The sequence below is a fragment of the Pyxicephalus adspersus genome, chromosome 4, assembly GCF_032062135.1.
Source record: "Pyxicephalus adspersus chromosome 4, UCB_Pads_2.0, whole genome shotgun sequence".
NCBI lineage: Eukaryota > Metazoa > Chordata > Amphibia > Anura > Pyxicephalidae > Pyxicephalus > Pyxicephalus adspersus.
Window position 1 is genome coordinate 86499041 of NC_092861.1, and position 25459 is coordinate 86524499.

The 25459-nt window shown below is 36.6% G+C and overlaps 1 protein-coding gene across 1 annotated transcript in view; it reads right to left on the reverse strand.

Moving 5' to 3' along the window:
• Positions 1-6099: 6099 nt before the first annotated feature.
• PTPRK (protein tyrosine phosphatase receptor type K) overlaps positions 6100-25459 on the reverse strand; it is a 229580-nt gene continuing 210220 nt past the window's right edge. The window contains exons 26-33 of the mRNA XM_072410218.1: positions 24970-25105; positions 23162-23320; positions 17625-17798; positions 16024-16155; positions 15785-15910; positions 14267-14430; positions 13001-13136; positions 6100-8110 (exon numbers count right to left, since the gene is read on the reverse strand). Of these exons, the coding sequence (XP_072266319.1) occupies positions 8057-8110; positions 13001-13136; positions 14267-14430; positions 15785-15910; positions 16024-16155; positions 17625-17798; positions 23162-23320; positions 24970-25105 (1081 nt within the window). The 3' untranslated portion in view covers positions 6100-8056. The remainder of the gene's footprint in view (positions 8111-13000; positions 13137-14266; positions 14431-15784; positions 15911-16023; positions 16156-17624; positions 17799-23161; positions 23321-24969; positions 25106-25459) is intronic.

Sequence of the window (25459 nt, forward strand, 5' to 3'; positions counted from 1 at the left end):
GTATGAGAACATTGTGTGATTTCTGCACAGACTGGAAGGGATGCTTCTTTATGGTCTCTTCATCTAGAAGTCAGAAACATTTCAGTGAACTGGAATAAGTTTTCTGACAGTAAATACTGTAGCTGTATTCTGGAAATGACAGCCAGTAACACTATATAGATTATCCCCAAGGATTTATCTAAGTGTTTACAGACTAGTAATCTCCTACTCGAAATATGTCCTTGCCTCAGATTGATTAAATTCTGCTGTATTCTAAACTGGAGGCATAAATAAAAGCCATCTCTCCTAAACAGTAAAATAGAGGTTTAAAGAACTGTAATATTAAACAAGTTGGAGATCTTTTTTAGGCAGGTAGAAGCCCTTAAATGGACAGTAACTGAAAAAGGGTAAAGTCATCCATGCTTTTAAAAACATATACAGCCATGGACAAATTTGTTGGTACCCTTACAGCTCCATTTAAATGGTGATTAAATAAAAAGCATTATTCCATGTTTATCTGTAACCAATGAGCAACAAAAAACCAAGTATAAAAAGAAATTAAATATTGCTTATTCTGAAAAGGTATTCTAAAATCACCCGTATACCATTGTTAGTAAGTCTAGATCATAAATAAATGATTTTTAATGGTTTCTTTAATTATAATCTTACATATCCTATTATGCTATGCTTCATTCAGTCCATTTAAATGAAGAAAATTAGTCACTCCTTATGCTGTTTATCAATGTCTGTTCCACACTAGGCAAAAATCAGAGGGAAAAAAGGGAGAGTGTCTTCTGAGATCAGATATAACAATATAGACAAGCATAAAGACCATCTCCTAACAGCTTGATAGTCATTTGGCAATTTTTTTTTTTTTTTTTTTATATTAAAGACATTAAAGGTCAGTGTGACTATAGCTAAAGGACTGTAGCAAAGGAAAAGGCACCCCAAAATGTAAATCCCAGATGGAAGAATGGAAGCTAAAAATCCAAGGGAAACTTATAAGGTTAAATATAAAAGAAAAGAATAAAAAAGGTCAATCAGTTCCTGATCACACCATCCATTGATTTTTGAGTAAAGGTGGATGACCATCCAGGAGGACCTCATTATTGAAAAACCTAAAGCCAGGAATTTGCTGAAATGCAAAAATGAAAAATGTAAGGAAAAGAACACCATACCTTACTGTGAAATGTAGAGGAGGTTTGGTCATGTTTGGGTGTGCTTTACTGCACTTGTCATGGAGTGACTTGAGTCAGTGCAGACTCTCAAGACATTGTGGAGATCAAAAATCAGAGATCTCCGTCTCGGTGCATCTTCTAACAGGATAAGAGGACAATAGGAGATTATTGCAGAAGGGACATTGCCTGTCCCTTTCTGCAATAATGACCCGCCGGATCATGTATTCCTAAATGTGAAACTTTAGTTTCATTTCAAATATGGAAACATTGTGAGTGCCAATCACCTTTGGCAGTTTCAAGTTATTTGGGACAATTGTTGGTTCTTCTGATGGGTACCATTAACTTTTTCCACATATAAACCATTCAGCCGTAACCTAAACACATTTTATTCATAATGTAATATTGGTTATATCTGTTATTTTGTAAATTTTCATTTTCATGCTTGGCTTAGGCACATGCACACAGTGATAAATATACTTTAGTAATATATTTCAGTTTTGGAGGCAGATTTATTATTTGTTCTATATATCTAATGTGTTATTCCAATTTTCACCAACATACCGATCAACTAAAATACTGATACCACTTGGCTTTTATGCCACTAAAGCTCCACCACACCATACACAGCAAGCTATCACAGCACTGTTCCGAGACCTTTTTTTCCATAGTCAGCAATATGTGTTAAAGTAGCTCTGGTAGGATTGGATCAGATGGACCTGGCCTTCCTCCAACATGCCACAATACGCCTTGAGAGCCCAGGACCTTGTTGCCAGTTAACCAGTTATCCTTTGCCGTTCAGTTATCCTGAACCAACTTAGGTAGGTACTAATCACTGCATACTGGGAGCACCTGCTGCTTTAGAAATGTTCTGACCCAGTCATTCAGCACAATTCAGAGCCACTTACACTTTCCCATTTTGTTTTGTTCCAACACATCACTCCTGAGAACTGACTGTTCACTTGCTGCCCTAAGGTATACTTTAGGGTAAACACAAAAATATTATAATGGCACATTAAAATATTGTCCTACTTTAAGACTGGCTGGGCAAAGGAGAAAAGGTTTTACAGGTATTTAGTGGCTATGCTTAGGCATGCTTGAATAGAAAATGTGTCTTCTTCCAAAGTTAAGTAGGAACTGCCTGTATAAACACACAATCATTTGCATTTTATAGGAATTGTACTTTTTGAGCAAGCACATTATTCTTCTCATTTTAATTTCTGAAATAACACTTGTTTTCTCGTTGGGTTGTGCATCTTTGTGGCTTTTAGAGCTCCAAGAATAACTGTAATGTCACAGATGGCATTTTACTGGCATTTTTTCAGCTTCATTACTTCATCTTTTCTAATACAGAACAGTTTAACGGTTTTGCCTGGATTAATAATTTCACAATTAAGCAAAGTACATTATTGTGTATAGCAAAAAAATATATAATTTTGTTGTTGAAAACCAAATGAGAAAATACAAATTTACTGTAAACTAAAAGCCAAGCCTGCAATGCTTAATAAACTTGTAAATCACACAAAGAAGGTAATATAAGGGGTTGTGAGAAAACAGCAAAACTAAACATAATGAACAGTAAGTAATCAGGATGTATGTAGATGTTGAATGATACAAGTTAAGATAAATTATCCAGACATTTGTTTATTCATTGTGCATAGTGCTCACCTCTAGGTAGGTATTCCTTATGTCTACTTGGGATCTATAGGTAAATTTAAATTCAATGGTTCCCCAACTGTTATCTCTATACATGTGAATTATAAACAAATATATAAAACACATGTACATGAAAAACAATGACATTGTGTGAAAACTCTCACACATGCTGTTGCAATCTAGTGAACACCTGCGCTGATAAAATAAGAATTACACTTCCTCCTTTGGTCTACTCTTGTATAACTAAAGCTGCGTACACACTTCCAATTTTTATCGTTCAAAATAAACGACGAACGAACGATCGATTGGGCAAAAATCGTTCGTAAAAAAGTAACCAACGACGCCGACGAACGAGGAAAGTCGTTGGAAATGAACGACCGGACCGGCGGATCGGATTGGACGACGATCGTTGACCATCGTTCGTGTGTACGATCGTTCATTGATCGTCCATGGTCTGAGCATGCGTGATGAACGAACGTTCCTGTGGTGCACGTAACTTCCTGTATCGTTCAAACGATCGCATCTATTGTGTGTACAATATCTACGAACGATCGTGTCGTTATCTGTATGTACAGGATCGGTGCTATATGATCGTTCGTCGTTCGTTTACCAACGATAATAATTGGAAGTGTGTACGTAGCTTTACTCACAATATGGATCAATCCTAACTTCGGGTAAGATGTATGGGTCTTATAATTCGACAAAGAATCCAAGTTACCCATCAAATTTCTTTCCATTTCAGACCTCACATCTTAGTTCACAATTTGCCTTAATTGGGATGTGTGCAACTTGTAATTCATCAAGGATCCCACCAGATGTAAGCAAGGAAGCTTTACCATCTCTATTGGCTACAGACTGGTTGAACTTGATGGACTTATACCTTTTTTCAACCAAACTATATAAATGACAATATTTGAATTTAGAGTTTGGCTAGATGGTGCTGCACCTTGTCACTTAACATACAGGGTAAGGCATTAGCTGGAATGATAGTGTTACACAAGCTGGCCCATGATGGTGAGTTCATATGCACAAGGGGAGCACACACCAAAGAGTATTCCATTTCAGCAACTATACCTTAGTGTGAAAGGTGGAGTTATCTGAATGCCCAGAAAGTCTTTAAAGTAGAACTAAAGTCCCACTTTAAACTTTTCACATTTCAGATAGATGGTTATTGCATTTTGCTAAGCTATGCAACACAGCATTGGTTTCCAGGGACACCCAGACATTCAGGCTTCCCTACATGCTGGAATGAATGAATGAATGAATGAGGCATGTCATACATCATTCCAGTTCAACCAAAGATTTAGGCTGAAGGTTGTCTTCAGGAAGTGGAGGTAAGATGGCGGCACCCTGTAATGGAATGGGGATAGGTGATGTACTTGAGGGTTTATTTTTGCTCTAAAAGAACATTTCCACCTGACTCCCACATCTGAGTATTAAATGAAAGAATGCATATTAAGCACCCTTTAGATGTGACCATCAGTATACAGGAAAAGAAAAGCATGCTGGTCTGAAAGTATCCCTGGGAAGAGAAGTAAAGGAAGGCAAGCTCCGGACACTCTCAGAAGTTACCAATACCCCACTGTTACTACTTGCGGTTAAACTACCAGTTTTGAGTTGCTATGTATTATACAAGAGGAAAAATCTGTCAAAATACTTCTACATACAAAGACTGATTAGTGTAACAAGGTATTTACTGTTTTATTCAATATGTAATCAAAGGTATGACTATACTTTTTGTATTTGGTCCTATTCATTTTTATTTCATATAAAAATAAAATGCATGGTTTTTCCAAGAAAATACATAGATTTTCAACTGCTTATTAACACAAATAATCAGCCAACCACATGATAGCACCTCAATGTACTTGTTGTCAATGTGGCCTGCTGAGGTTTGAATCAAGCATCAGATTATGGAATAAAGGTGATGTAAGTGACTTTAAACTTGGCATGGTTGTTGGTGCCAGGTGGTCCGGAGTTTAGAAACCGCTGATCTGCTGGGATTTTCACACACAACCTGCTTTAGGGTTTACAATGAATGGTCCAAAAAAGGGAAAGGGGTATCCAGTGACCATCAGGTCAATGGGCCAACAGGCCTTGTTGATGCCAGAGCTCAAAGGATAATGGCCAGAGCTAACGAAAAGGCAATAGTAACTTACAATTCTACTCCTTAGAACTGACATAAGAATATCTCTGCATGTACAACATATCAAACCTTGAAACGGATGGGCTACAGAAGGAGACCACTCCAGGTGCCACTGCTGTAAGCCAAGAACAAGTCCCTGGGAAAACAATTTGCACGAGGTGACCAAACTTGGTCAAGAGAAAAATGGAAAGTGTTGCCTGGTCAATTAAATCCAGATTTTTCTGCTACAACATTAAGATAGCAGGGTTAGAATATTAAATCAACAAAATGAAAGCATGGATCCATCCTGCTTTTGTATCAACGGTTCAGGCTGGTGGTGGTATGATGGTGTGGGGGATATTTTCTTGGCAGACGTTGAGTCCCTAATCACTGACTGGGCATCGTTTAAATACCATAACCAACATTGGTATTGTTGTTGACCATTGGTAGTGTTATGTCCATTACTTTATGATTGCAGCGTACTCCATCTTTTAAAGGCTATTTCCAGCAGGATATTGTGCAATGTCCTAAAGCTTAGTAACACTCAAACTGGTTAGGCGAAATTATTGTTCTCAAATGGCCACTACATTTACCAGATGTCAAACCAATACATCACCCTTTGGGGTGTGGTGGACAGAAGATTCACATCATGTGCAGCGGACAAATCTTTTCTAACAAATCACTGTCAATATAGAAATAACAAATGTTTCTAGCACATTCAAAAATCTGTGTGATGAATTCTATCATTAGATTAGTTCATTCAGTAGAAATGTAATATTTGCATTGGTCCATAAGGGGTATAGGCGCTAAAGTGGTTGATCTTCTGTCCTTGATCATTTAAAAAACTTTTGTCATATGCCTATAGAGTACCATTTAATACATCATTTGTCACAGCTTGATACAGAGTAATGATGATAATCTTGTTTTTTTCATGAAGATGGCCTAGAGAAGGGGTGAATTAATTAAAGAAAGCAGGGCCAAAGTGGAGCAACCAGATCACCATTGGGTAGGACAAGTTTTGCTTCAATACACACAGTTGAGACAAATGGCTCAACAAGGTAAGAAGCTGCAAACTGTACTCGCTTTGAGGATGTGTTGAGTGTTACGGATCTGTTTATAAAATCTTTAAATTATTTAATCAATGAAAAAAATACACCCACAATATAGCAAAATGTGTCATTTATTATGAAGGCAATAGACAAAAGAAGAAAGCCTATAGTTGGCCATACATTAGCTTATCTCATGCATTTACCTGGCTACCTCTGCAAAATTATTGACCAGCATTATTGAGCTAACATTGAATGATGATCCCTAACAATTGCCACTTCCACTGAATAGGAATTTAGGCATGCTCAATCAATAAATTTATCAACTATGTTTTGTGAATGTCTTGAGTTTATATGTACGGAAAATAAAAGATAGGAAATAAAAGGCTTCCCAGCTTGACAGCCTAGCAGGGCCCATTTATTACAATACACTAATATTTTTTCTACAGTGACTAGTGGTGCATTTTGGGAGTAGATGAAATAGGAGGGTTAAAGTTTTTAACAGAACATTCCTGATTTTTTTTCAAAAACTGTGCCTTCTATTTCTAGTTCAGCTGTAAAAAGCTTGCAGTGATACAAAGGTGCCCCCACAAATGTCACCCCATACCACTTAAAGGCACTAACCTTAAAAAAAAAAAAAAAAAAAAAAAAAAAAAAAAGATGAGAAACTAGAATAAAACCCTGCCTTGGTTCATGGAAGTTAGACATTTTACTTTTTAGGAAGTACACTCCCATGTACCCTCTTACTTAAATTCTGTATGGATTTACTGTAAAATATTACTGAATTTTTTTTTACACATTGCCCAGAATTGCTGTTTAAGTACACATAATAGGTCCCCATGATTTAAGGGACCCTTATACTAATTCTCAGTTTGCACCAACCAAATGTCCACTTATTTAATTTTTAATTACAGAATATAAAAAGATTAATAGCAAAATGTCAAAGTAATGCCAGAACAAGAATGTTATATTTAAATCATATGACAATTCACACATCTGGATTAGGATATTCATTTATTTCAAATGGTTTTTTTTTTCTGAGACCCCAAAGCTTACAGTTCTGTAAACATCAAAATACACACTTTGTTACAATGTGCCAAACATAGGCATTCATTGCCTGGACCACAATGTTACAACTTCTTGATCTCCCATTAGGATTTTCTATTTTTATTTTTACAGTGTGGCCCAGAGCTCAGATCTAGAAGCTTTGTAAGCATTTCCCATAAGGAGTCAGAGTAAATTGATCCAAAGGTACGAATGTTTGTGGAAAACTGTACATCACTTTGGTCCGGCTTTTAAAGATGGTCCAGAACCAATCAGTCACATAAACTTGATTTCACCAGCATGAGCACAACAAACATCTTTAAAACATTGCTCTTGGGTTAATGCAGAAAACAAATGCTTCTTACTTACACTCAATACATACAAAAATAAACTGCCCTCAATTTCAGCAAAAAGCTTTCCCCAGGAAAAATGACTGTTCTTCCAGCCATCAAAAGAAAGGAATGTAAATAAGCAATAAATACAGAGTGTGCTTCTCCATATTGACATATTTACAATTGACTCTTTGGCTTATGTTAGGGTTTTTTTTTTCCAAAATAATATTTATGGTATGATCCAGCCATGTATGAAAAAAATAGTAAGCCAAGTACAGATTGGTGACACTTAAAATGTAAAGAGAATTTACCGCCAAATCTGCACGGCTTTCCTTTGCATTGTTTTAAACAAATTTTATCTAAAAAAGAGAAAACTGCCACATTGTAAATATAGACACATGCAACATATTGGCTCTAAAGTTGTCTCATGAGACGGCTGCATATACAAATACATACAAATCCTCGTGATGTAGGGAATGTCCAGCTCCTGTCTCCAGCACTGTGTGTGATCATGTGGCAATAGATCCATATACTCTATACAGTCATAAAAACAGTCCTTTATGAAGATACAGAAAGTTATACGAAAAATACTTTCTTTCATTGATTTTTTTTAAACGTTTAAGGTCCCATGTAAAAATCCCCTGTTGCACAGCTGGAGTAACATCTGTCTGAACGTTAGGTGCAGGTTGGCACATCCAACTATGACGATTCAAGGTATTCTAATGAAACATCATAGCAGAAACGATATTGTTCCTGTTAAAAAGAAAAGAATATAAGTCATCACCATGTAACACTTAGCAATTAGGAGCATTGATGAACACAAAAGCTACTTCTATAATCTAAAGAAAAGAGTAGAAAACACAATCTTTGTACTGAGAGCTGTTGAGAGAATCCATACTATGTACAGATGCCTACATTATTCTGAATAGGATAGGATCTTCCCTAAGTTGGCTGCTAGATCTTTAATAATATTGACCACACATACCTTTGTGGAAAAATCCTTCAAAGAACAGACATACACTAAACAAGTTTAAGACTCATTACCATAAAGAAAAAAACTAGAAGTAAGGATGGTATAATTCAATTTTTCACTTGTTTGTTTGGTCTGCAAGGGAATGAACACTAAGGAGACCACTTGTGTTCATAAATAGTTGTATTGCCTATTCAGATTACATTTAAAGTGTAATTCATTCATGTAGTTCATTTGTTTTTCCTAGTACTATCCCCAACAGTTCAGTTGTCTGTTCAGTTCTGTCCACTTTCTTTGGGAACAATGACTTTTTATATAAGCTCAGCTTGTCATTTACATGTCTCATTGGTGGTTTGTAGTATCCTGCACTATAGAGTAGCACTTAAGCTGCGTACACACGGCAAATTTTTCTCGCCCGATAATCGGTATCGGCCAATTATCGGGCGAAAATCTGCCGTGTGTACAGTCGGTCGTCGTCCATCGTCCGACGACCGTCCTGGCGGATCCATGGACGATGGACGACGACCGATCGTAATGAAAGGGAAGGGGAGAGCGCGCAGCAGGGTGCAGCTCCGTCACTCTCCCCCTCCCCTCTCCATAGAGCATGAACGGTGCTGTATGTACAGCATCGTTCATGCATCGTGCAGTCTTTTCTCGTTGGAAAGGATCGTGAAAGATCCTTTCCAACGAGAAAAATTGCAGGTGTGTACGCAGCTTAAGATGTCATTTTGTGAGCAATGCTCAGTCCTGGAAGACTGCCTGTACACCACTAGATAGGAAATGCTGATTTGTCACTTGAGGTAGAAGACTGCTGGTGAAAGACGTGTAATTTGTTAAAAAAAAAAAAAAAATACTAATTTTAACAGAAACACAACTGTGAAGACCTAGGCAGCTGTTTCAAGGATTATCCTAGCCAATACACTAAAGCTAAGTGTAATGGTAAAAACTTGAGTCAGTGAGTACTTTAAATCAAGTGTACTTTACTACGGTCTACTGAATCGGATTTAGTGTTTGTAAATTAACTCTAAATAGAATGAATAGTTTGTATCTTCTGGTCTGGCATTGAAAATGCTGTATATGAGTTGTTTTAAAGTAGTAAGGGACTGCTGACTGTCTTCAAACATCATTCGATATTCACTTTCTGCACATCGCAATCCATATATTATCTCTGTTAGTATAATCTTTTCAAAATTCTTAAGACTAATTGTTCCATGTCTAAAGCAGACGCTTCACTTTAACCATACTAAAAAAAAAAATCTATAATTAGAATAAAAAAATGCATGACATTTTTAAAGCACAATTGTGCCATACCTATTCTCCAATAACTTTGCTGTGATTAGGGTGACAGAGCATTGAAATGGACCCTAGGCTGTGGGGTGAGGTAACCAAGTCGTGTACAGCAGACAGCATAAAAGGGTATCTGCTCTTCATTATTAAGGAAACCCTTAGTATGTGGGGATTAAGAGTTTGGGGAAGTGGTTGTCCCCAGGATCACAAGAGAAAAATCAGAAAGATGTTCCAACCCCATTCTGTCTACTAAATAAATGTGATTTTAATGCTGCCTCTGCCCACACCAGAGAGGGATCCCATTAATCCCCTTATTCTTGTGACAAATATTCACTGGGACAAGAAACTCAGTGGACTTCTTGACCTTGACACCTCATTTACAGCAGTTCACTAAATTAAATTATGGTACCTGAAGTTGCCCTTAGCTGCTAAATTTTTAGACAGAATGATAAATATTGGCCTACCGATCTGGGCATATGTGATAAGATTGGACAGTCTCAGCTTTGCTGTAGGAGCTGAATCACTCACTGAATGTAAGTATACTTAGTATTTATTGCAGTACACAAGCTGCCACATAGGAACAGTAAAAGATGATGCTCAGGAAAGCCATGGGTTACAAAAGGTTAGCTAATCATTGATCACAGCTATCAAGGACAAATAAAAATAAAATTAATGAAGCATTTGGAACGAGCTTCACCACAATAAAAATGTGCTGCAGATGCCAGCACAAATTAATACATCCATGATCACTGCACTGCCTATATCCAGACACATTTCTTAGAAAAATATGTTCAAGTGCGTTTCAGAAATGTAAAGTCATATTTTTTTTCTCTGCTATACGGCAACAGTATGTATAAATCACATTACCTTTGACTTCCCAGCCGAGCGGGATCATAAAAATGAGTTAGTACCTGATCTTCAGCAGGCACAGTGTGTTAACTTCAGCACGGTTAGTCTTGGCTCGTGGATATAACAGTATGTGAGAACGAAGCACGTTTGTTAATGTAAGAGCCAAGTTTTCTGAACAAGTCAATAACGGACAGAAATAAATATAAACTGCCTTCTTTATCGATTTATTTTAGTGTCTGTTTTATTGCCAACAGCATGTTTCCATATTCATGGAGATCCACTAAAACCTGTAAGTTTCTAATTTCATAAAGGTAAATTAAAAATCAAATTATAAAAACAATTTCACCTAAAAGAGAAGATGTCCTCATATTTTATATATATATATATATATATATATATATATAATGTTAAAAGTGTTGACAGTTGCTAATACTACCAATTATTTATAATAGGACAGCTCAATGGACAATACATCATTTTGTCATTAATTTACTGCAGAGAAAAAATTTCTGCAAAGGTCTGAAAGTTTGCATATTGCATTTATCCTTCACAATGCACATAGCAATGCTCTAAAAATGCATGTACATTGTATGTTAAAGCACATTCATCCAGTGTGAATGTATATTCTAATGGTTTCTGAATACTCTTCAGATTCTATAGGAGATTTCTGGATCACTATTCATCAGCGGATTTTACAACATATATATGTAAAAAAATGCTTTATTTTGCTGATCTCCTAATATGGTCTCCAACCACAGTCAGCAGCTATGTTGAAAAGACTGAGTGGGAATGATGGGAGTAAAATTGAGGATAGAATTCTATCACTGGAGTTTTGCAAGGCTCACCACACCACTATTTTGCTCTTAAAAGAATTGCTAGGATCACCTATTAAGCACAGATTTTTTCTTTACTGGCCTTTATCCAAATTAGATTATTGTGCAAATTTGTTTATGAGATTACTCTAATTTCTGGCAATGCTAAAAATAAAACATGTAGTCAATGGCAGTACAAAGAAAAAGGTGCCTTTTTGCTTTTGTCACCCATAGGCACAACCTTGCTGTGTCTAATACAAAAAAAATATGGAATTGCTACTTTGGGGCTGCCTAGTCAGTTTAAATCCTGTTGCAAAAAATAAAAAAATATAATACACACACACAAATTAACATCCTCTAATAAAATAAAAATATAGCAATTATCCGAACAAACATTATTTCTCATTAACTGCATAGCTCATTTGAGTTATGTTTGCTTTGCAGCATTTCCATAATTTTCCTCGGTTCCTTTATTTCCTCGGGAAAAGTGATATATGCTGAAGATCCTAGGGGACACCACATTCTGTGCAAACAGCAAAGTTCCATGAATTAAAAAGTAGTGCTAAATATAGATGAAATGTTATACTGTAATGCAAACAGCAGTTGAGTACATTTTTTTCCAATTTGTTAAAATGTTCACATAAACGTTTAAATTTAAACATTCTGAATTAACTATTTGATCTAGATATTTATCCGAATTCATTTTCAGACAACAGATCATTTACATGTTCATAGCCCTAAATAATTCACAATATAGTTAACTGTGCATTTGCTGCTCCTAAAGGCATTATATTGATGATGTGCGTTTGAGATTATATATGACATGCTCAGTACACAAACATTTTGTCTGCTGTGGTTTGCATAACCAAATCAAAGATCCTTCAGTATTATAAGACAACTTTAAACAAGGCAGATAGATGCCTGTCAAGGGTCTAAAACTTATTTTTATCTTATGGATACCTAGATTTGCTTTTTAAAAAGTGGAAACTAAAACTTAAAGAAGATCAAAAGTCAGAGACCTCATAGAATTATTATAGGCAACAAGCACACAACCCGTAAATTTTTAACAATAATATATTTTTTATGTGTGTTCTTACTTTGAAAAGTTAATTGACGCAGTTAAGCTGTGTAGGCGCTGCAGGTAGTTTTCATTATTTGTGAACAGCTACAATGTCTATCTGCCTTTAGGAAAACTACAACTATCCCATTATTCATTGCATTACATTATCATGTATATGGGCGTTTACACTTGTAGCCTCAGCTCTGTACAGAACAATGTGGTGGCTACAAATGAAGACATTCTGAGCGGAACATGAATTGTAGCCACATGCATTAAGGGTGTAGAGTTCTTTGCAAAGGATAGAAGGTATTTATGTGGACTAAGCTAACACATATTTCTTAAGCAACAAGAGTAATGTGTCATTAAGACAAAAAACAAATATGATTTTTTTAACTTTAGAAACACTTTACAATTTGCATTTACTGGTTCTGATTTTTCTGCAGATAAACTGTTCTTCAGATACTTCAACCCTCACACCTAATGTTTGATCTTTGTATTCCTAAAAATTAAGGGCTTCAAGAATTTGGCACTGACAGGTGTTTACCAATACAAAATTTACAATAATCCAAAATAATCTCGGATCTATACTAGTAAAACAATATATTAGGTAGCTTTTCTCTAAACATGGTAGAGTTTAAGTAGATTGTGACTGTAATAGCACTTACCGGAGTCTCTACCATATTTGGCTTGCTGTTGCGTAGTGTTTTCACCGCATGGAAAACATCCACCACATTTTGCCTTTTGATCATTTCACACACAATACTAATGGCACAGAATACCCCACTTCGTCCTCCACCATTTCTAAGAAATAAAAAAAGATTAGAGTTAAAATGTGCAAACTGAATCCAATAAAAGTAATTTCCAAGAACATACAACTACAGTGTTCTCCCCAGAATTTGTTTTCAGCCAGGTGAGTAAGGGGTGGGTAAGGCAAGACAGTAAAATTTTTGTGTCCCCAATATTTATATTCGTTTTTGTACTATGATCCAACTTGCCAGTGTTTCATGCTTTGTAAAGAGTATAATCACTTACATAAGTGTAATAGTGTAACAAGTTAGGCTTAGTTCACATTAGCAGTAAAAACTGTGCCATTTACAGCTTCCGAATCACTACTGGAAATTGCTAGGCACCTGGGATTTGTAACAGCCAGTAACAGCTGGGCTTTTTCAGGACTAGAAGTTTTTTCAAGCAGCAGTGGTTTCTGGGGTGAGGAATTCATAAACACAACTTTATTGCCAGTGTGAATGTGCTAATGTATTAGAAAAAAAGAAAAACTCATTTTTCCATTATATAAAAGGATGAAAATGTTAAAAATGTGGTGACAGGTCTGTCTTTAGAGCATCATGTCCCGCCCCATATGCTAACACGTGCTGGGCAGTGATGTGGGTAGGACTGCTGGTGTCCCATCCTCATCCCTGCCCGGAATGTGCTAGTAGATGGGGGCAGACAGCCAGTTTTGATCCAGGATTGAAAACATTTACCAACAACAAACCATTCCGGGTTTGTTGGATCAGTGAGTTTCACCCATGAAAGTCACTCTTCTCCAGTCTTGGAGAGATTAAATAAATCAGGCTTTGTGTCAGCCTTTACCGCAAATTATTTTTCGAAGACCTAATGTATGTTGTAGGATTGTGTGCCTGAAGTAACCATTAAGTATTCAAAACATGAAAGGAATAAATTTTGTATTAAGCACAGTTTATTTATGGAAAAAACTACAGTAATAAACAATTTACACCCACTTGAATGTGAAAGCAGGAAACGTATGAGTCAAAACAAAAATTATAAACCAATGCATACAGACCTAAATTTCTAACTTAAAACCTTGAATCATTTTTGTTCAAAAGCATAACTAAGCCAGGCAAAGCAGCAGGTACATTCAAAGGATACCAAACATGACATATTGGGACACAATGTCCCAAATGGGAACTCACAGGCAGTGAATAATAGTGCGTCCCTCTCCTTCATCACATTCCTCTTGCCATTTCTCAACTTGTAGAATCAGTTTCAAGAAAGATCTTTTGGAATTTGGAACTTCTCTGTGAGCTGCCCATCCCAAGTACTGAAATTGCTGCACCATGAGATAACCTTCTTGTGGCTGTTTAATGAAACAAAAGAACTGTTTTAACCGTACATTCATCAACATTAAACCTAAGAAGTAATCTAATGTAATGCACCAACACTCAAGCCAGGGTTTTGAAATCTTCTGTGACAGAACTAGACATCTGTCTCTTTTAATGTTTGGCACTCACAAGAGGTCATAAAGTGTCCTGTGCTAAAATGCATCTCCTATTTGCCGATTTACATTTAGGAAATTATGGCAAACACAAAAAGTTTAACTTCACCCATTTTTTTTTAAATCTTCTATAGACTGGAAACAGGTAAAATTCTGTTAGGTTGCCATCTGTGCCTGTGATTTCACTGGACAAATTTGCACTTGTATTCTGTCCTGCTGATACCCAAAGAAATAAGTCTGGATGTCACATAAGATAAATAGGACACACACCAAAAAAGTAGTTCTTTCCCTTTCCCACTATACAAAAAGGTCTTTTTTGGCTTGTGTTCCTTTTAGAGAGATTTAATAACACAGATGCAATAAAAACCTGACAAAAACTTTAAATGTTCCCCGCTCTTTCAAAGATTAAACTTTTGCTCAGGCTTTGCCTTTTATAATTATTGGTATTTATCAGAAGGACCAGATCAGTTTTTACATTTCCACTATGAGCTTGTTTATTTGGTAATAACTTTGTTGATACTTAAGAAAGCAATAAATCAAAACATATCCCACCTTTAAAGTGACTATTACCTGTACAATTCAATAGAAAAACAAATATTTCCAAAGGTGGGGGGAGGGGAAATATAAAAACAAAAAACACACAATAAGCTACACGCAAAAACCTGGCATTTTGACAGCAGTGTGTACACTTTCTATATACACACTGATATTTTAATGCAAACATTCACCTATAGGTGCTAAAATGGGTCCAATTTTAGAAACAACAGACTTATTCTTGTGTCAATGAGGCTCAAACTAAAGTTCTACCTTCAAATTTGGCATCAGTCAGGGCTTTATTGCGGAAAGGGACAGGCAATGTCCCTTCTAAAATAAGTATTCTTACCTGCTTGAACACTGCCCCATCTGTCAAAGCCTGGCTTCCACTGCGGGTAATATATTTTGCTTTGTACAATATTGTCATACTTAAAAGTTTAAATCAAAACACTATTTTATTGCAGGTTTATGCTCTATATGAATATATAAAATATCACAGCTAAAGTATATTAGTGCTCAGCAAGAAGAGTGTCAAAAAGGTGTAAATAAGCCAACTGTCTGATGAAGGCTTTAAATTAAAAGATAAATGTTTTCTCTAATATATCCTGGCAGCTAGCCAAATCTGAAAAAGGTCAAACTTTAAAATCATAATTACATAAACTTTAAATAAAGATATATGTACCCGTGTCAGATTACATATCCTAAATATTCTGCTGATCACATCACAGTCCATTGAACAGGACATGCACTCCACTTGAATTGGGCCATACCGCAACATGCCTTCTTCAGGCCAGTACTGTGGACATCCCTGTGAAAAAGAATACACACTATCTGGTAAGCATGTCTTTTTAAAAGCAATTAGTTTAATATTAGTTGCATTTTATAATTTCCACAAAAGTGAAAATTTAAAAAGTAATTGACCTGTGTCAAATCCACTTCACTGAGCATAACTAATGAAGAACATCCATAGTCATACACTAATCTCCAGAAATCTTTAACAGTGTTTGGCAGGGGATGCTGTGTTACAATGAAGGCAGCTGGTTGTCTGTAGCTCTGCAAAAGATAAAAAAAAATGTATTATTATTATTTCATACTTTGTTTGTATAACTTGCAGCTATTGCAGCTAGTATATCCTCCTGACAACAAAATTGCTGCAGTTCAACCACTTTTAACTGCAAGCATTACCAATCAATACAAGGCATCCACAGACAGAAAATGGAAATAAAAATATGCAGCTAATGATGATTTGGAGGAGAACACATAAATACTTTTAACTTAAAAGAACATTTGAAGCTCAGGTACACAAAGTGTACCAAGAAGGGAAATAAAAACAACAAGATAAAAGCAGGAGCAAATAGGTTTTAGCTTTAATTATACTGAATGTATGCGTTTCCTAGAACAAGCTAGGAACTATATTCCTTGGAATTAGGATGCTTGTTCTAGAAGGATGAAAAAAATCTCAGTTTAGCTGAGAGAGGGAACAAAACGCAGCTATTCCTTTCCAGGTTTACTCACTACTACAAATAAAATAGAAATTATAAGACTGAGCTGTTATGAACCGTAAAGCTTAATATGAAAAAGATATTTTAGGTCCAAGATATCTGAGACCCAGTTCCAAAAACACACAGCGAGGCATGATTACGTTTGATTGCCTTTCATTCTACTGCATAACACTTGGCGTTATGTTGCTACACACATAAAACCAATTACACTAAATTAAACAAATCGCAATGCCTCCTCAAAATTCAACATTAAATGCTCAGCCTAATGCAGTTCATTACAGTATCTATTTGCAATTTAATGTATCCATTAATTATTCAGCCTAGCTTAGATGGAATTTAAAAAGTAACATGGAAGGTGCGGTATTGCAGTTTTGTGATATGTAAACAAGGATACATGCCACCATAGTAAATACCAGTTTTATGTTTTTCTGTAGGAGACTTTTTTTTATATGTCAAATTCAAATACATTTCTCCATTCATTTGATTTAAATACACCTTGCTCCAGTACTTTTAGCTGTCAAGCAGTCGGGCTTATGAGAACAGCTTGTATCATGAAGTCTGCTCCTTTTAAGTGATATTTGGCCAGAGAAGCAAGCAGATGTGATTGGCAACTCTTACAGCAGCCAACATAAGAAGTCAAGTAGCATGCATTAAAACTAAATGACATCTGGGAAGACGTGAACACTTTTGTAACTTCTCACAGAGCACAGTGGCCTCTGAGCTGCAAACAGATCTTCAGCCTGTGTCTCTATAACCTTGAATGCTTCCTGCTAGAGTGGAAATAAATGGGCCATGTGAAACAATTATTCCCACAAGAGGTGAACCCTGAAAATGACAAACAACTTGCCAGTATTTCATGAGAATCCAATTTTAGTGAATGACAACAGGGTTTTAATTACTGCCCATTAATTTCCTATTTGTTTTGGAGTATTTTGGAGAGCTAATTCATCAATCATGCTGTATCAGGCTTTACTCCTGTCCTCTACACACATCAAACAGAGAGCGAGGGGGTCTCCTTACATCCACCAGAGCTGCATTGATGTAATTGCTGCTCTCCCCATCTATGGTAATTAAGAAAGGCAGACATCTGTCAGGAGGCAGCAGGTCCATGAAGCGGTTCTTGTCATGGTTTCTTGGCAAGCAGGCTATGCTGCAATCCTCGGCTTGTAGTCGTGGGGTCACAGAATTCAGAGTCTGTAGGAGAGAAATTCATTAGAGGCACAGTACCACCCCAGTGATCATTAAGACAAGGTTTCTGCTCCATGCTACAGCTAATGCTATGTCAGAAACTATTCCGAAAATTGCCATAAAACTGTACACATGCAGCATATTTTCATCCTAAAGTTGTACAACAATATAAAACCATATTCAAGATTGTGATGAATGATTCAGAAACTGTCAGACTGTTTAATAACTTCTGGATTAAAATGACTAAACTGCAGCAAAAAAAAATACTATTTCTATTAGTCAGGATGTAAGAAAATATTCATGTCTGTGAGCAAAATCATAAGCAGTGCCTAAAAGATAATTTTAATGCATGTGATAAAATGGTGATGATGGACATAATACAACAATGCTGTGTGCAAAGATGTGGATCATTATACTATTTAAAAATCTAAAGAATTTTTTAAACCTACATCTCCAAAGAAAATTTCCAAGATGACAATAGACATGTAAAATGCACACTGAAGACTAGAGTAGGTTATATCGAACAATCTAGCAGTAGAAATGCTCCATGTTCCATTTATTTTATTTACTGCACAAATAAGAATTTGGCCTAAACTTTTAAAATGAAATCAACTTTATCATATTCTTTTCAATCTGGCTTTAAAATAGACTAAGAGTTGTGTAAAAATAAGCTAAACCATGGGCTGTACAAGCATTCTGGGTCAATGATTCACAATACAGATATTGAATACAGATGATCAGAAAACCAACAAGACAAGCTGTAAATGTTGGAATCAGAACATAAATGGCAGCTTACATAATCCCTTTTTTTATTTTGTTGCATTTCCTTGCCTTTGAAAGTAGACAGGGCTACCTACTGGTTTCCAATTATTTACATAAGTTTGCCACTTACACAAATGATGCACTTGTTTTTAAAAGCACACTTACAGAAAAAATTAAATTTCCCACAGTATTGCCAAAACAAAAATTGTATCTCCCACAAAATTACCTCTGACCAAACCACTCATTTTTTTTGCTAATAGGGTTTAAGGATAAATGTTATTCCCATGGGATGATCTCCTTTTACATTTGGCTTTGCTGGTATTATAGACTTAAATATAGACTTAATTTATAGACTTCACAGAGTGAGCAGGAGTTGGTTTTGGAAGAGGGGTACAAGATATGGTAGAATAGTATAAATGTGGTATGAAATCAAACACTCAATTATTTTTATGTTATGTAAACAAACTGTTTTACAGGTAGTACCCTGGAACATCTTGTGTAGGAAAAACATCCATGGGTACTCCCCTTGCTGTTTGTGTGGCTGCCAAGATCAAGGTACTTTGCACCATGTGAACTTGTTTATTTGTAAGTGACTTATGAAACCAGATCATGTACTATCCTTGGAACAAGTAGATAAAAACCGTGGCATAGAAACCAGAAAGGATCAAATAAAGTCTAATAAAACTCATGATTTACCTACAAAGAGTGGAGGTGGTGGTCTCCGCCTCTAATTGTTAGGAATACAAAACAAGAACGTTTTGGTTGTTATTAAATGATAAAATTATGAGGAGTGCGCATGCGCCGTTGCCCGGGATGGACGCGTTCTAGCTGGCTCGGCATCCCCCGGATCCCTTTGTGGTGCCTATAGTAGCTGCAATCGGCAGCCACACTACTATTCTGCCAGGAGGGCTTCAGCATCCTCCCCCGCTATTCCGGATGATGGTCGGCAAGTTGGGCATTAAAGCAAAAGACCGCACATCGCGGTCCCAGGCTCCCCGGCCAGCTCCCAAGATGGCGGCTGGGAAAGAGATACACGTGGCAGCAGGCCGGGATGTGCAGGGGAAGGAGAGGGAGAGTGGCTCTCCTGCAGGTATGAGGGGGGGTGAAGCAGTCAGGGGATGGGAGAGGGGTGCTTCTCTCTCCCCCCCCTCCAGCAACCTGGGCACACTAGATTCCCCCAGCCTGGGATCTTCTCAGCAGTCCCCCTCACAGATCCCCATGCCAGTTATACAAGGCCCCATGAGCACACCAGGGGAAGAAACTGCAAATAATGCTCCACATATATCGTTGCAGCCTGATGCCCCTGCTTATGGCATGATATCATCTGACACCACTGTTTATCCCCCCCCCTCTGATCTACCAAATGAGGCAAATAGGCTGTATCAGCATATAGCTGGCCTTCTACAGTCAGAATTAGCCAAAGTTACAGTGACCATTACATCTGAGCTGCGTCAGGATTTACAAAATCTGGGCACTCGTATTGATATCTTTGAGAAAAAAGTTGATGAGACGGTGTCTCAAGTTAACCAGAATTCCAAGGAAATCTCAGTACTCCATGCTAAGATGGAAGATTTACAACTTAAGCTTGATGATATGGAAAACAGGTCACGCAGAAATAACTTCCGCATCAGGGGTTTACCGGAATCTATTAAAGATGTCACGGAGGCGGTCAGGCGATTTTTACAAAAACTTCTCCCTGATGTTCCAGAATCGCATTTGTTGCTTGATAGGGCGCACAGGGCTCTGGTAGCACCCAGACAAGACGGCCCACCCAGGGATGTAATTGTTAAACCCCATTACTTCACCACAAAGGAGGCCCTATTAAAAGTTACCAGAGCTTTGGATCAAATAGAGATGGAAGGGCATCCAGTTCAGATCTTTTCTGACATAAGTACGGCTAGATTGTTATCAACAATCTTAGATGGTATGTTTTATGCCCTAACTCATTGATCTCCCGAAGCTCTTTTTATTACTCTTACCAGGGCTATGGCACTTATGAGGCCTAGATTTCATCCGATCAATCCATCAATGCTATTATGTTCATGTTCGACCTTGCTGCCCCTTGTTTAGATAATTCTGTTAATTTCTTGTTTCTTGTTACTTTTTTTTTTTTTCTATGCTGACCTAAATGTGTTTATGTCTGTATAACTCAAAACTCAATAAAAATATTGAAAGACTAAATGATACAATTATGCACAATATGTCTACAACATTTCCTACTTGATGAATTGTGTGCATAATTTTTAATCACTGAATTACATCCTAATATCCCAAAATGACCTTCACTAGCTGAATTACATTAAAAAAAGAAAACACAAGGCAACTTTACAGAACTAAAATAAACTCATCCCAGGTCAAATTCAGTGCACAAAATGAAGTTTCCCTGCACATACTGGTCCAGTAAAACAATAGCAAAGAGCTGAATTTTCCCAATTTGACCAACAGCGCAACAAATTAAGGATAGGGGCTCTAGGCCATCCTTCCCTATTGGGAACCAAAAAAAATGGCCAGGACTTTTACCCTAATTTGGTCAACTGATTTTTTACTCTTACAGTGGTACCTCAGTATAAGTCCACTTTGGAATAAGTCCAACTTGGTATAAGTCCTGTTTGGACACAAAAAATTTTGCTTGGTATACAACCTTTGTGCTAGAACTTGTTTGGGTCGAAATGAGGCCTAACACCGCCCGCTACCGTTATTTACCTCTCTCTCGAGACAAAGCCACGACTGCCCACGAGCATAAGTACACTAGTTGCCACTATTTGAGTGTTTGATTGAGTGTAGTTTCAATAACTACTATAGATTGCTTTAAGAAAAAGCTGGATGGTTTTCTGGAAGCACAGAATATAACTGGGTATTAAAGTAAAAATAACCGTGACTGTTGATCCAGGGAACATCTGATTGCCTCATGGAATCAGGAAGGAATTTTTTTTCCCTGTTGAAGCAAATTGTAGCAGGGTTATTTTTGCCTTCCTCTGGACCAACTATGTCTTAAAGGGTTTTATATCTGGGATATGTTTATATCCCTAGTGGTTGAACTTGATGGACTTATGTCTTTTTTCAACCTAACCTACTATGTAACCCACGCTATAACTCTCTGTGAATTACAGAACATCTCCTCCTCCCTTCTCAGCACCATCCTAGTAGGCACTCGACTCTTCTCAGCAAGGTAAAGTGAGGTTAAAGTTTCATTTATTTCATCTAATTGCTTTTGTATTTATGTATTTTAGTATTAAGCAGTGTTTAAATTATTTTATACAGCCCCATCAATGTATAATATGGCAATAACAATAGTTTTTTTTTTTTTCATGGGAACGGATTAATCTTTTTCTTTTTATTTCTCATTGAAAAATCCAAGAATCTGGAACAGATTAGGACTTATACCAAGGTACCACTGTATTACTACATTTTAAGGATAGTTAAATAAAAATAAATAATATTGTTTGCAATCAACTTTTTTTAGTTTTCTGGCAAAAAACGAAAACAAAAAACTTAATGAATGCACAAACACAAAAGAATTTAGAATTTTTAAAATGGACTTACGTTGAGTCCAAATGTTGAGGTTTAATCGTATATTTATTGTAAATATTCCTGTGTCATTACATTGTACATTCACTGGTTTCTTTATTAGGTACACCTGGTTAACTGTTTATTAATGCAAATATCTAATGAGCCAATCACATGGCAGCAACTCAATAAATTTAGACATGCAGACTTTTTTAAGATGCCCTGCTGAAATTCAAACCAAGGATCAGAATGGGGAATAGGGGTGAATGAAAATATGAATACAGCATGGTTGTTGGTGCCAAGTGGGCTGATGTGAGTAGTTCAAAAACTGCCGATTCATTGGGATTTTTAGGCAGAAGCAAAAAATAACTAGTGTATGGCAGCTGTCTGGGTGAAAATGTCTTGTTAAAAGAACTGCCAGACAAACTGGTGCAAACTGATAGAAAGGCAACATTAACTCAAATATTCACGCATTACAACTATTATGCAGAAGAGCATCTCTGAACACACAACACATACCAATTGAGTACTTCAAATGCCACAGTCCACCTTAGTATTGCTGCTGACCAAGTCCATCCCTTTCCCACAATGTACCCGTGAAGAATTATGGCAGGCATAAAGTGGTACAACCTGGTACTAGCATGGTGTACCTGATAAAGTGGCTGGTGAGTGTATATGGTAAAATGAAATATGCAATGTGACAACAATATTCCCAGCAGTATGTAAGAAGCCCAGCATGCTCAAATTTTCTACAGTATTTCCCAGTTTGGAAGCACCATGATCTTAATATATGCCAATATGAGGCAATTTTTTTATATTGTTAACATAATAGAAATGTCATGCAGTTTCATGCAAACATGCAAAAGTAATCTAAAAAATGCAACTGCGGTTTTAAGGTTAAGAAGTATGCTACTGTACACAGATTTACTATTCTGTAGATTAGATGAGATGTTTAATGAAAAAACAAATGCCAAATAGGAACATTACCACGATTTTTTTTGTATCCAGATACATGGGTAAATGAATTACAATTTAGAGCATAAACCAACTGCATGCAACTTACATACATGACAAAAGATAGATAAGCCTCTAATACATACTGATAATACCTGGAATTCATCTTTGAGATGTGATGAATTGGTCTGTGAGTCTATTCTTATCATGTCAAAGTATGCTGCTTTAAACTCACAGACCGGTATGGCAGTCTCTCCACATAAGCATGCCTCCAGTATGGCATCATGGATGAAGATATACTGCTCCTGTGCAAGACAAGTAGGTCATAGAGGCAGACATTAGAAAGTATGGAGATCCACAATATTTATTTTCCAAATCACACTGGTTACAGCAGTTTGTGTAATATTGACCATGTAACTATAATTCATTTGTACAAAAGGTAAAAGATATATATAAATCAAGAAAAACAGATCTATGATGGAATGGAATGTGCAGCTATTCCTGAACACCAGGGCAACATTTTACCTTTATAGAACACAAACTTTATCTAAATTACAAAGCTTAAAATAATCCTACACCACTTCAGAACTACTTTTTTTTTTTTACACAGGCACGTAATAGAAATGTAACAGCAGCTTGGGGCAACCTAAATGACACTCAGAACCTCCTGTGATGGAATTCGGAAAGATCCTTGAAATTATTCTCACGGCTCTAAAATGCAAACTAAATGCATTTCAAAAAAAACAAATGTTTAGCAGTATTTTCATGGTAGAAAAAGAGTGAAATGATCATGTGTGCATGAGATTTCTGCCAAAATGCTGAACTCATATGAGTCTTGCTTTTCCAAAACTCAAAACCTTCATAATAATGGATTTTCAGGAACTCTGCAATTTCAAACTACTTTGCTACTAATTGTGCTCCAGGCAATGCTCTAAAGTGTTTCACACAGTAGTTTTAGTAGGTCTCCAGAAACATTGGGAACATAGAATTACACAATGGCTGTACTGTGGACTGTCAGAGTGTTCTCCTAATGACCATGCTTATGTACACAAATTGTAATTAAGCCATGGTGTTCTAACTGCACTTACTACAACAAAAAAGAAAAAAACAATTGCACTGTCTTGTGTGATTTCTCAAACAGTGCATTTCTTGTGTGCATTTCTAGATGATGTGTGCGTGCCCTTTATGTGACTGACTGTGTGTTTTTGGTTACAAGTTGTCATTTTGTGACAGGCACAGTGGGGAGGTAAAGAGAGGTATATAGTACATGTATATCTAAAGCCAATTTTATTCCAGAACCCTGCAGTACTGCTACTAGAAAAAAAACACAACAGGATTTTTTCTGTAAAGGAGAGTGAAGTAGAACTCTACAGAAGAGTAGATATGTACTCACTAAAGGGTATAAAAATGAATGGTTGGATAGTATACCACACTCTGTACGGACGTGGACTAATATCTGCCTCTTGGTTGCCAGGCGAGCAATTATGGACAGCTGGATACAACCCCATCCACCTAGTTTGGAACAAGTCATCTCTTCCCTGAAGATCTTGTTTCATAGAGAGATGTTGGATGCTAAACTGCAAGGCGATGACTCCATAACTCGTTTCTGGCAGCAGTGGTATAATTTTTTGACTTATGCCTTTACGGACTCGGACAGAAATTTGATTCTTGAATTGTTAAAATATTCCACATAGTACATAACCAATATATCTGGCTGATTAGGTGATTGTTTGTTGTTAACTAAAATATTGTGAGTGTCGCCCTTTCTTTTCCCCTGTGTGTTATTTCTATTGGTTATAGTTGTTTTGGTTGTATATGTATAAATGAAAATCAATAAAAACAGTTAAAAAAAATAAAAATGAATGGACACAAGACATCTTAGATGTTGTCGACAAGAAACAAAGTGCTTTTTTAATCATAACAGGTTTATCATACATTTTATTGCATTACTTACCTCTGTCTGGACCATATTAATCCGCCGGGAGCGCAAAGCTTTTACACAGTTATAGATGTCTACCACACCTTCCCGTTCTGCCATGTCCAGCATGATGTCAATAACTATGTAACAACCGGTGCGACCAGCGCCAGCGCTGCATTTAGAGACAAAGCAAAATCAAATACACATGCTATAGGTTACAATACACAATACCATGCCCAGACACACAATGAACTTCGCATGCCTAGTTCTTAGAAATCAAAATTAAGCTAGCCCTAACAAGTGGACAAAAATACTGTAAAAAATACTTCCAGCAAACTGATTACATTTATTTTTGTAAATTAGAAATATTCTGGAGTAACCTGTTTTACCTTGGAGCTGCTAGGAAATGATGACCTAGTAACAGTCTTTTTTTTTTAATACATGTTGTAAAGGAATTCTAAAACCTTATTAAGCTGCACAAAATAAAATTCAGCTAATCACAAGAATATCTAATAATGTTCTAAAA